The sequence below is a fragment of the Leptonotus elevatus genome, chromosome 10 (assembly GCF_054856555.1).
Source record: "Leptonotus elevatus isolate MCC_2025b chromosome 10, RoL_Lele_1.0, whole genome shotgun sequence".
NCBI classification, from domain to species: Eukaryota; Metazoa; Chordata; class Actinopteri; order Syngnathiformes; family Syngnathidae; genus Leptonotus; species Leptonotus elevatus.
This window is the reverse complement of record NC_141248.1, coordinates 10,459,289-10,472,128: the sequence shown is the minus strand read 5'-3', so window position 1 is coordinate 10,472,128 and position 12,840 is coordinate 10,459,289. Positions and strand designations below refer to the sequence as shown.

At 39.4% G+C, this 12,840-nt stretch overlaps 2 protein-coding genes and 1 non-coding gene across 4 annotated transcripts in view; 1 reads left to right on the top strand and 2 right to left on the bottom strand.

Annotated features, from left to right (window-relative positions):
- The window catches only part of LOC147166999 (vitamin D3 receptor B), a 41,197-nt gene extending 37,823 nt beyond the window's left edge, over positions 1-3,374 (bottom strand). Inside the window, exons 1-2 of the mRNA XM_086086997.1 lie at positions 3,218-3,374; positions 3,062-3,135 (exon numbers count right to left, since the gene is read on the bottom strand). The gene's annotated coding sequence lies outside the window, so the exon portion shown is untranslated. The remainder of the gene's footprint in view (positions 1-3,061; positions 3,136-3,217) is intronic.
- Positions 3,375-3,699: 325 nt separating this feature from the next.
- Positions 3,700-3,771, top strand: trnaq-uug (transfer RNA glutamine (anticodon UUG)). The gene has a single exon. It is a non-coding gene; the product is annotated as a tRNA-Gln (tRNA).
- Positions 3,772-4,133: 362 nt separating this feature from the next.
- Positions 4,134-12,840, bottom strand: part of LOC147166997 (tensin-2-like) — a 31,082-nt gene continuing 22,375 nt past the window's right edge. Inside the window, exons 18-28 of one of the 2 annotated variants that reach the window (XM_086087373.1) lie at positions 10,907-12,226; positions 10,686-10,827; positions 9,004-9,794; positions 8,804-8,935; positions 7,764-7,856; positions 7,604-7,681; positions 6,654-6,731; positions 6,221-6,389; positions 6,055-6,123; positions 5,807-5,836; positions 4,134-5,670 (exon numbers count right to left, since the gene is read on the bottom strand). In XM_086087373.1, coding sequence (XP_085943499.1) covers positions 5,526-5,670; positions 5,807-5,836; positions 6,055-6,123; positions 6,221-6,389; positions 6,654-6,731; positions 7,604-7,681; positions 7,764-7,856; positions 8,804-8,935; positions 9,004-9,794; positions 10,686-10,827; positions 10,907-12,226 — 3,047 coding nt within the window. In that variant the 3' untranslated portion in view covers positions 4,134-5,525. The remainder of the gene's footprint in view (positions 5,671-5,806; positions 5,837-6,054; positions 6,124-6,220; positions 6,390-6,653; positions 6,732-7,603; positions 7,682-7,763; positions 7,857-8,803; positions 8,936-9,003; positions 9,795-10,685; positions 10,828-10,906; positions 12,227-12,840) is intronic. The other variant, XM_086087374.1, reaches the window with a different exon arrangement.

Below are 12,840 nucleotides of genomic sequence, written 5' to 3'. Positions count from 1 at the left end.
TTATCCACATACGTCACTCAAATCTGTTTCACGTGCATTTGTCTTAATTAGAAATATTACTTAAATGCGGATTCTAAGTCAATCAATCGAGTTTGCATATTCACTCATTCGTTCCAGGTCCAAACAGTAACCATAAGACTGTATTTGAATGTACACGCAATTTCTTAGCAAAATATGTAAATGTTAAGACATGAGTGAAACTAAAATGGAGTAAAAGTGACAAATATCCTACCTGTACTCTGAGATGCCTGAGGGAAACACACCGCAGAGGGAACAGGGTAGCTGTTTATCTGCTTTTTAAGTATTGTCAGGAATAATAAAACTGCAGTTGTACTACAATTAAATTACAATAATATATGTTCCATGTGGCCCCACTATTCTAAACACGGTATGGTATTGTGATAAATATTGGCTGTTTTTATCCATCTTAAGAGGCAGCCATTTTGCCACTTGCTGTCAACTGAAAATAACATCACAAAGGCTCAGCTTCAGCTTGCAACATCACATGACCAAACCCAGAAAACAGGTAGTAATAATAATACATGTAATTTGCAATGCACTTTACATTTCAAGGAAATCTCAAAGTGCTACAGTTGGGGGGTTAAAAAAAATTACAGTAGAATAAAGAAGTGCTAAAATATAGCAGAGTTTAAAAAAAAAAAAAACAATATTATAACAGAGTTTAAAATTAAACTTTACATTTCATTAAACGAGGTCTAGTTGGTCGTTACCTGAGCCCTTAGGTATTGTGATGGCATTTTCAGTCAACAGAAAGTGGCAAAATGGATGGATAAAAAATAAGACTTTGCTGCCTAATTCACGTTCCGCAAATGCAATATTAATCTGAATGCTGTATTTACACTAGTGGGGGTGCGTGCATAAATCATATTATTGTAAATATTTTTTTTAGTACTGAGCAGCGAGACTCTTTCCAATGTCATAGAATGATTTATCCACATGCGTCTCTCAAATCTGTTTCATTGATATTAGTCCAATAGGGGGGAAATTTCAACAATGCAAGCATTCTAACAGAAAATCAGAACCTATTTGTTACAAGGTTCAAACTGTCACCATCATAAAACGTTTTTTTTAACAGTTGTTTTTATATACACAATAAGATGAAGCTAAAGTGAAGGGAAAGTACAGTACACACTCCGAGAAGCCTGACAGGAACATTAAAGAGGGAATATGAAACTGTTTTAAAAGTGATGTGTCACCTAACAGTGTTTGCTGTAAATTCCATTTCTGGTGTTATAGTTATCATTCCACTTTTGCTCTTCGCCATCAATATATATATATTTATATATATATATATATATATATATATATATATATATATATACCTTTCTGTGGTGAGATAACAAAAAAAAAAGCCAAAGAAAAATTAAAACACGGTTAGGGACTTGGTCTACAAAAACAAATGAAGATGGTTTGAATTCAGATTTTTGAGGCGCCAGGAATTGAGTTTGAACTCAAAATTATAAAGCCTCTGCTGGGGTATTGTACTTCACACACGTTTGAGCGCCGTCTCAAGCACATAATCGTATTGTGGCGGCACCTAGGAAATGTGGCGAGCTGCCGATTGACACAGCGGCTGGTAGTAAAGTGCGTGGGTGTTAGGTTCACGCTGGTCATTTGTGCTGTGGCTTGGGCCTGGTCCAAGTCTGGCACCGGGGCTAGATTCAGGCAGCTCCACTAACAGGGATTTATTCGGCCGCGTTACATCCATGTCGGACTTGTATTTTGGCTCGGCCAATTTGTGTCCTCAGATGCTCAGACTCTTGCTGTTTGGAAAGCACAAGGGTGGAAATCATAAATCAGAAACACTTGACCCACTTAAACTGAGGGAATTTGTATTCGTGGCATTTGTGCAGTGACATGAATAGCCTGCACAGTAGAGCTCATATAGAGGCACATGCTTTTGGTCAGCCGGAGTTAAGCCAGCCAGAGTTGACTGTGGGCTCTTCAACAGTGCAGTGCGGTAGTTCACATACTGTGTTTGTATGCGTATAAATATAAACTTGGTGTTGATTCCAGCAGATTCACCATATGGCATGTGAAATCATACATATAGTTACAGGTGTAATTGTAAAAAGCAATATGTTAGCACACAACACTTGCACTCAAAATGTACGCAATAATCTGTCATGCTGCATAAAAACATGGCAATGAAAATTCAGGATGATGTGAATGGACTGACCCTAAATTGAGGCAACGCCAGCTTCAAAGAAAGGAAATGAGAGCCATACTTAGCAATCATCATGTTCACTTCATAAAGAAAGCTTTGAAATTATTCTCAACCTTTATGGATGACTCATTTTACTGGCTAGGTCTAGAAAAAAATAATTCTACAGAACCAATGTGAACAGTATTTTTATACGTGGAGTTTTCTTTCTGCAACAATTTGTAAACATGTCCAAATGATAAAACATTTCCGGTTGGTCTTCTACTGTCAAATATTCCATCTGGCGTTCTGTGACATTATTTATTGTATACTGTATCCTGTAGAGAGTAAGTACACTTACATAAAAGCAAAAAATAGCAGCAGAGTAAAATGATTGTAATACTGCACAAAAATATCAAAAATTATGAGAGTAACTTGAGTTATTAAGTTTTCCTTTCATTTGAGTTATTAAGTTTTCCTTTCATTTAATAACAAATCTACAAAAAATACTATAAATACAAAATATGTTAATAGAATACTTTGAACTAATACTAAATACACAAATAATAAAGGGAGCACATTATCTTATAAGGTATATCATTAAATGTATTTTTATGCGAAACTGCATCTTTACATTTTGTTACTATTGCAGTTAATCTTGGGCGTTTGAATTAAGAAGATTGTTTTAACTTTTGTGCCCTAGAAACACTGTTTAAGTTATGTGTTTCTGGTCATTGTAAACTTACAATGCATGTACAGTATACAAATGTCTTACTGAACTAAGACATTTTACAGTAGTTGTTACAGGACGGTGGTCTAATGCAGAGATGCTGACTGGGATTTATTCACACAGAGGCCAAGAAACTCTATACTTCACACTGGAGTTCAAATGTTTACCTTTAGAGGCCCGAGCACAGCTGCAAGATGGACTTTGAAGGTGCGGGCTGAGCAGTAAACCCCTCTGGCTCCCTCTTGTGGGAGAACCGAGGACAGCGTTAATCACCTTTAGCTTCACAACACCGTCAAAAGTGGATTACTGTGTAAATTACTGACAGTGTTATGGTTCCATAGTTTAGAAGCCTAATTTGAAACCCTAACACGAATGCTAACAGTACATAACAGCAGATGTCCCTTCAACTTGCCCCTGGCTTCAGCTACAATCGGCAGGATGTCGTCTCTGCGGTGGGGTGCAGACAGTGGAGGTCCAGGACCCCACCCTCAGCACGCCCTTACTGTATGTACTCAGCACGCCCTTGCTGTATGTACTGGCTTTGTGACGTAAACAATGCATTGCGAGTGTACTGTCTGTCATGAAGATGTACAAGAAAGGAAGCAGTATTTTGGCTCATTTCGCAGTCGCGACGCCATCATTCATAACGTAACAACTTGCATGTTAGCGTTTTACGCTAACGTTAGCATTGAGTTAGCTGTAGTTGCGTAAAATGTTGAAACAGTTGTGTAAAACGAAACGCGGTTTCGCCTCATCAGTATTGCATTATAGTTAAATACCATACAAAATGACGTAAGTCGTCACCGGTCCCGTGGTGTAATGGTTAGCACTCTGGACTTTGAATCCAGCGATCCGAGTTCAAATCTCGGCGGGACCTCATCCTTTTTTATCGTATTTATGTTTAAATTGCGCGATACTGTAATACGTAAAGTACGTTTTGGGATATATATAGTATTATTGAGATGCCGTTAACGTATATGTAATGATAGTTGATTTGTGCATAGTGTATATATAGTACGCTCACACGTTGCACAATTACCGTTTGCATGTGTTCCAATACCATTAGTGTCAATTTATTAATTTTTTATAGTGCTTGTTTTCATTATGGTCGTGGGTGAGCTTGCGCCTGTGCCATGTGGCGTGGTGTGATACACCTGTTTTCAAGTCTCCAATACCTTCTTGAACAATTTTCAGTAAATAATCAAGCATACACAATTGTGTGGTTTTTGTAGCACTTTATTTCACAATTCTTCAGAGGCATAAAATATATTACTTCTTTTACAGACAAACATTATGAAAATTGCATTTGTGTTAGACTGTTTGTAAAAAAAAGTGAGAAAAGAATTTAAAAAAAATCTAACTTTAAATATATTTTTACACTTCATGTCTTTGGTTTCAGTTTTTTGTGTGTTACCAAAGATCTTGATTGTTTTGTGAAAATATAAAGAAATCAAACAGGTCAAGACCAAACGTGGCCATTCTGAGGCATGGAGAAAGTGAGGTAACGTCTCATGAAAATGTCCTTATCAGTGTGAGATGTTTCCCCGATTGTGAAACATTCCAGCTTTATGGCATGATTTTATTTCCAGTCACAAAAATGTTAAAATCAATAGTCTCTATGAATTGGTTGATTTGTTTTTGTGTTAATGAGTCTGCCTTTTTGCATACTTTTGTGTACTGACTCAGTGCATTCAGTATCCCTTTAACTTAACTTAGATGTTTCTTTAGTAATACTGTACAGAAGAAAATACTGCCTGTCACAAGTAGTACATAATTCATTAAATTAGAAAAGTTTTACACAATATTTCTGTGTTTAAATATATTGCCTGTATTATTTGGAATATGCTTCAAAATGCTCGCTGGCTCAAAATCATTGGACTCATTTAATAAATAATTATATTATTCCTCTGTAATTGTTTGCTTTGTAAGCTGAAATAAAACTGCATAGTTAAGCTCTCATATATTGTTCAGGATTAAGTTGTGTGAGGTTATTGAAAGTACATTAATTAGAGGGCATATGGAGGCTACTGCTTTGAAAAGACAACCATCACAGCTAAGCACATCTGCATGAATGCAAAGTTAGCTACAAACACTTCATTAAGTGTACGGTGTGGTGCATAAGCCTTACACCACCATTGAATCTGTTGTTTGGATGAACTGCAAAAATGAAAGTGTGAGGCTTCGTCCTGGTTTATAAAAAAATGATGAAAATATTGGCAGCGGACAGCGACTCAAATGTTTAAAAAGCACATTTCATGGAAATCATGACATTTTGTATTTTATCTGAAATCCTGCTCACATTTAAACATCAAATTATTTGTAACAAAGAAAAACATTCCTTCTCTCTAGACAGCAAACTAATTTGACAAAAGTGGAACATAAATTCACAATCAATCCACGATGAAGTTCACACAATCAGAAGAATTACACATACTCTTTGGTAATACTATTTACTTACAAAGTGCCCCCCCCCCACACACACACAAAAAAAATCAAACTCAACAACCAAAACAAAGTTAGTGGTGGTATACTGTAAGTCTTTTGCACCATACTATACAGTGGTTTATATACACATACATGTCAGAAACGCATTTAAACCTCCCCCTTGTTCTCAAAATGTCTTCAAATGTTTCATCTGCGTAGCTGCGGTCCCAACATAACTTTATTGATAAAGTTGACAATGGCCACAGCAGGTTGCTCTGGATCCAGCTCTGCGAATAGGTGACACACATTCTCTATGGTGCTGCCCGTCCGCCTGGCCACAAAACCAAACATCCTGCCGCAAAAAAGAAAAGAAAGAAACATTACAACACACAGAAGAGGAGCCATTTTTAGTCTTTAAAGGCAATTTGTGTTAATTGCCGTGCAAAGTTGGTAGTATGACTTGCAAAAACAGGAACTCAAGCACTTACTTGCTGGACGTGCTATCACTGTTAGTCCATCTGAAGCACGGCACACAAATAGAAACAGAAGACAATTGCAGGAATACATAAATCAGGAGCTCAAACTGATTAACAAGACTTGCAAATAATTGCCTTACAAAAAAAAAGGCAAGCACGGATGTTTCTGTCTTTATTAGTGACAATCGCCTGGGAGATTGTAAGCACACACACACGCACGCACTTTTTTTTCTTCTTATAACTGTGCCGTTGGGTCTCACCTCTGGTCTTGGGGGTCAAGACTGCTGAAAGTCACACTGCTGATGGTGTAGTGTCTCCGGAAAAATAACCTGTGCAAACGCAAAGAGCATCAGAACATTTAGTACAATTTGAAGTGTGTTCTTATCAACACATCAGATTGTATCTTAAATGATGGAACTGACATACCTTCTTTTGCTGTCAGTTAGGGTGATGCCCTGAGAGGAAACTTTAAAATGGACCATTGTTGCAGCCGGACGTGGACTGAGGGCCAGTGTACTTTTGGTTGCTTTGGAAACCGCTTCCGGCCCCGTTAATGATTCCGTTTCCACGGAGTTCAGGTAGAGAACGTTGCAAGCTTCAGACAGATCACAATAATGTAGTAAACATGGTGTGCAGCAACGTGAGGGTTTATTGACCCCTGCTGGTCACAAGTAAGAACTGCAAAAATCCACATGCATTTGACCATTTACTGGACATACACATGTTTTTAGAAGCTACGAGGATGTTGGAGTACACAGATACAGCAAAAAACACACATTTCCCCCAATTCCAAATTTGGACTGTTCTTTAATACATTTATAAATTGAACTAAACGGTTCTTCTTGATGTTAATGTTTACCTGCTCCCTGTTTAAGAAGGTCAGCCGCTGTGCTTGTGTTTGTTACAGTCCGCATCTCCTGAAGGTCCGCGACCAGATCTAAAACATCGCATACATTATATACTGTTACATACCATCACCTAAAATCGTGTACAGTACAACCTCCAAAATCCAACCAAAAAGCCAAAAGTGGTACAATTTAGACTTTAAACCAGGGTTATTATAATTGTAGTTTGTTTATTATTATTATTATTTTTAATTGTGTTAGTTGTATTTCGTTTTCAGGGTGGTTCTGTTAGTTTGTTTAGTTATTTAAAAAAAAAAGCTTAGTTTTAGTTAGTTTCAGTATTATTATTATTATTTAAATGTGTATTACTTTGTGCGCACAGGTGGCAAATCCAGGTCTAGAAAGTAAAAACCTTACCACAGTTTGGCTTTAGCCATTGATGCTAGCTAGCTAGCTCCCTACCAGGTAAACGAGCATGGGAGCTAGCCAGGGAGCTAGCTAGCTAGCACCTGGGGTTAAAGCCAAACTTTGTGGCTTTGCCACCTCTGCTTGTGCTTTTCTATTGGCTGCTGCTAGATGACATCACTTCTGTGTGACACTTTCAAACGTCCTTATTCCGGTTAAATAAATGTATTTAAAATCACATTTAAATAAAATTAATTACAAAGGACTAAACCAAAGGACATTTTTGCTATAATTATAGTTAGTTTTAGTTAGCTTTGTAAACATAAAATGTAGTTTCAGTTAGTTTTCTTTCTTTTTTTTTTTTTAAAGCATTTTCGTTTTTATTCTATTTCGTTAACAATTTTTTAATTTTAGTTAGTAATTTTTTCGTTCGTTTTTGTTAACTAAAATAACCCTGGTTTAAACTTTTTTTGGGGGGGTGTTCCAGTGGGTCGGATTGTCTTTTGCTTTGAAGGTTCCACAGAATATTACTTGAACTATGTACAAGAACCAATATTACCTCTTTCTGGGATACGAAGGGCGCATGGCAGAGAGATAGGTGTGATTGAATGTTGGTACACTAAGGCAGATAAACTCCCTAAAGCAAGAATAAAAATCAAGAAAAAGTTTACAGCAGGTGTAAGAACAGAATGGCAATAGTATGGAGAAAGTTAAGTTACCAAAATATGCCTCATTCTGACAGCCCTTGATTTTGACACCCCGAGGCCCGGTCTCAATCAGGAAATGTCTCACGAGCTGTTCTAGAAGATCTGCTGTAAGATGAAGAATCGCGTATTAGCATTTTTAATTATTATTATTATTATTATTATTATTATTTTTACTACAGACAGGCAGCATGTTTAACTCATTCACTCCCAGCCATTTTCACTGAAGCAACAGCCTTCACTCTCAGCTGTTTTACTGGATTTTGACGGATTTTGCCAGGCTCACAGGATATTGTGTTCTATTGCTATACAAACATGGAACCTACCAAAAGAAAGATTCTCTTCTTTCATCAGGATTTTTTTTTTAAATCTGTTTCCGTTTTGCAGCAATTAGCATTAGAATATAGCTAAGTTTCATCACTATTCACAAACCTGTTGAAAACACTGGGGAAAAGAGCTTGTTGCAACATGGCCCTGGTTGATCTATTATACTCTGCTGCCACCTGCTGGCCATTTCTTGCAATAACTACCATTGCTTTAAGCACCCTCTTCATGTCAGAAGCCATATCAAAGCTTTCTGTATGCTATAGCATAAACAAAATGTATATAAAAATATATATATATATATATGTGTATATATATATATATATATATATATATATATATATATGTGTGTATATATATATATCTGTATATATATATATGTGTGTATATATATATATATATATATGTGTGTATGTATATATATATATATATATATATATATATATATATATATATATATATATGTGTGTGTGTAAGCCTTTGTGCTGATTTATATATCTGTAAAAATGTTTGCTTATCAACTAAATGTACAATACTGTTGGCATATCTATGCACATATAAGTGCAGCTGTGTAAATTTGTTTTTGTTTCTTTTGTAAGGGGGTAGGATTCGATAAGTATTTAACTTCTTACTCCCTTTTGAACATGTAAGCTGTGCTTAATGATGATTATGTATGTAAAAAAAAACAACATATTTATGAGTTTTGAGTGAGTTAAAAGCTGTGATGGTACCTTTGCTACCAGTGATGTTGGCATTCGGAGGAGGTGTGGCCACTTTGAGGGCGAGGCCATAGGCACCTTGGAACGAGTTGCTGTCTCTGATGAGGAAAGTTCCTGGTTCCTTGTCCTTCAACACCGCTATGGCTATGGTGGAGAATACACATAGGAATGCGGTAAACACTGAAACATACACCAGTTGGTTCCGAACTCACCTTGGTCTCTGGAGATGCCTGGTTTGTACCAGTACTTAGAGCTATCTTGGACAAACTTAGCGTTGACCCGGATGTCCTCCCTGCTGCTGCTGCTGAACTGCGCTTGTCTCTGCTCTGCCATAGTTGGGAGCAAAGTGACATTGTGCGTCGGGGAAGGCACCGGAGAGCCTCGTGGATGAGAAGTGTGCCCGTTGAGGGATCCCGGCGTTGATGAAAGTCGTTTCTTCTCTGGGAGTGGTGGCTGAGCGGCTGGGATTGTAATGGCCGTGTAGCCGGTGTATGGGACATGGGGGACACTTAGCAAAGGGTAGTAATAGGGTGCGAGGGGGAAAGTTGGTGTGTGGTAACCATCAGGCACAGGTGACGGTGGTTTGGTATCAGTTGAGCTGTCAGGTGTTAGGCGATGCTCTGGGGGATATGTAGCCGGCGGGGAGTTACGATTTGGGGGCTCGCTTGGGGAATTTTGTGAAGAGTTGTTATTAGGGCTCGGACTGGCAACTTGCGTTGTGGTGTCGCCGTTTGGGCCGTCACCTGGCGTATTTGAGTCGGTGAGTTGGTCTTCCACTGGGGTGATGATGATAGTGGTCCTTTGAGACTGATCAGCTTCCTCATCATTTTCTTTGTCTTTTGCTCCCTCAAGCTTGTTTCCACCAGATGCCCGACCCTGAGAAAGTTCACTTGCTGGTGGTGTTATGGTGGAACTTTGGGATTGTTCTTCTGTCTCTGCTATTGTGAGGGTTTCGATCCCGTTTGTGTTGATTTCCAGTGCTATTGAGGCTTCTTGACTCAAGCTGCAAGTAGGAGGCAAGGTCAAAGGTTAAACTGCTGTTTATAAATTATTCTCTAGGGCTGGATTAAAAAAAAAATCAAATAATCGATTTTCATTTTTGAACCAGATATCGATTCATAAAACAATGAATTGATTATTTTAATATCTATTTTTCCCATAAATTCATAAGAGAACAACATTTTAAAGGCCACTTTTTTTTTGTATCTTACTGTTTTCTTGAATTTTACTGTTCACATGAATTTAAAGGTATTTTCTTACATTTATGAAAGATCTGCTTCAGAATCAGTTTAATTTATATTTACAATTATTGAATTTGAATTATGAAAATATTTTCATCTCCTCCTTGCTGATGTCAATGTTTATGTAGCTATGATTATGATTATAACACGTGTTACTTTCATCAATAAACTAAATTAGCCAGTTACTGCCTCCACAAAATGTAATTTGGTGTTTAATGTTTTGATCAAGTCCTTGATATTTAAGATGAACTGATGAATTTAATTGAACCAGGAAAAATCTAAATTCAATCGATTGGGGAAATTCGATATCCAGCCCCTCTCTCTCAAGGCTCACTTCTGGTATGATGTAATTACCTTTTTGTTGCCATTTTACATACATTTGAATTAATTTAGTAGCATTGTAATTGGGCCATTTTCTTTGAATATCTCTTCAATAAAGGATGATTCGATGCGTAACTCGATGTATTTCAAAGTATAACAAATTGATTTGGTTGCATTCAATGCACTCGGATCTTTTAAATCAAAAAGCTATTTATTTTGTACAAATGAGAAACCTTAAGTAAAAGGACGTCAAGCAGTTTGCATTTTTACAAAACATAAATCCACAGTGCTGATGCTGATTCCAAAACATAAATTAAGCAAAGTTGACCTACCTGTCGTCCGTGTGTGTGGGGCTACTTCCACCAATGACTGTGTAGTCATGATCAGAGTCCAGAGTCTGGGTGCTTGATCTGTCATGTTTACACTCAGAACCCTGCGTTATGTCAACCTCTGTGCTAGGTAAGCCTTTCTCCACTTAAAAAAAGGTAAAAGAACCAGAATCAGATGAAGGCAGGACGCAAAATATTTTACTCTTAGTCCCATCCCTCTTTACCTTTGAGATGCTCCTGCTGCTGACCTTTGGCTTCCGGAGGGGTCTCTGGAAGTCTTCCTCTCCCAAGAGAAGGGCTACTGGCAGGCAGAGGAGAGGCCGACCCAGAGAGGTAACCAGAAGCATAACCCCGACTGGCCCGACTCCCGTGGCTCTCAACCGGAGATGATTGATAAGGAGAGCAGGGACAAGATTGACGTGGAGGCGGAGGAGTGTGGTATCCACTGCTGGCTCCATCCCGCATGTCCATCAGAGGCGGGGGGCTGGGGTAATTCTGGACAAACCTTTGCTGCTCTGCGCCATGTTTTAAAGCAGCAGACTGACAGATGTGATACGGTGGGACGGCTAATTTGCACTGCCAAAAGTCAGCCTCTCTTGGCACTTCCCAATGGTTTTTACTTTCCCACAGTGCCTCTCGAGTTCGTTGTAATCCAACTGCTTGGTCTGGGTGCATCGAATGGTGCACTGCTGCCTGATACTCTCGCCTGCTGGAACACTCTCGGCAAGAACACTGATTTGGTGGACCGAAGTACATCTCTCTGTATGGGCTTGAAAGTAGTGACTGGTGGGAAAGGTGAGCGGTCGGGGCTTGGCTGGCATAATGGAAGACTTGGCATTCATCATTGTAGTGTCTGTGAGAAGCTGGAAGGGTGTGACCGTGTGAACGTGCATGTTCAGAAGCGGAATAAGGGAAGCATGGTCTATGGAGACAAGGTACAGATGGGGCTGGTTGTTCCCACGCCAACTCGGGCAAAGGATGGACGCTATGGCGATGGCAGAGTTCCATATGAGTTAAATGAGGGGGAGGGGATACAGATTTGGATGGTAAGGCAGGCAGAGTTTGACTTTTGGGATGCTTTTGGATACTGTTGCAGCATCCAGCACAGTGACCATTCGATAGGCAGGGCTCTTGCTCCCATTGCCGCCCCACGCCGCCGCACTTTATACCTGCGCGACCACCACACGAGTGCTCTCGCCTTAACCCTGCCGGATTTGACAGGTTTGCATCTTCTAAAATCTCCGTCTCTCTGTCCTTTTCTTTGCCTCGTACATTCTCACTTGTTTCTGTTTCTTCTTTTTCCGCCAGACTTTCAGTAGTCTCGCTTTCACGATGAGCGGCGAAGGGTGGGTGGTTCTCTGCGCCATCAGAGGGGACGTCGCTGGAAGTGCTGGTGAGAGTCTGCGGCCGGTTGGCAATCTGTGTCTTCACTGTTGGGCTGCTGGTGAGGCATCCGTTGGGCGAGGAGGTTGGGCCCGGTCCTCGTCGTTTTCTCACTTGTGCGTACAGACTTCCATCAAGAGGGCCCCTTGTATGTGAAATATCTGGGGGAAACAGGAAGTTATGATTTATGCAACACCTGAATCAAGACTTGAAGCTTACACTACAACACAATACACTACAAAAGCTTAGACTAGACTTTACACTAATAACTAGTAACTTGTGGTGCAATGGATCATCATTGATTCGTGGCCCGATCCGCGGATTGGTTGGTGGGGGGGGGACAAAGTGCGCATTCACAGTCGATACCATTCTGACATGTCAAGGATGCTGAAATATACTCAACGTGACACACTAAGCCTAACATCAAAATAAAGTTCACCAAATACAGTAATAGATCGACGGCAATGCAAAGAGCCTTAGTACACTTTTACTTCGAAGTTCGCCCACGTCGTGGCGTGATAGCTAGCTTGACTTCCCTTTGAGATGTTACTTTATCGTAGTTGATTGGCATTGTAGTTGCGACCAACATCAACACAACGCTCTCCCGGACTCATGTTCAATCGCTAATTTAGGACGCTAAAAACACGCTAATTAGTTACGCCGTCATTGTATGATACGTCAGAAGTCCCCGACGTAAGTGGTTAGCGGCTAGCTGTTAGCATAACCAACGAGTTTCTGGCTGGTAAGTAAGTTTGACAGCTGGTGCCTGCCGGAT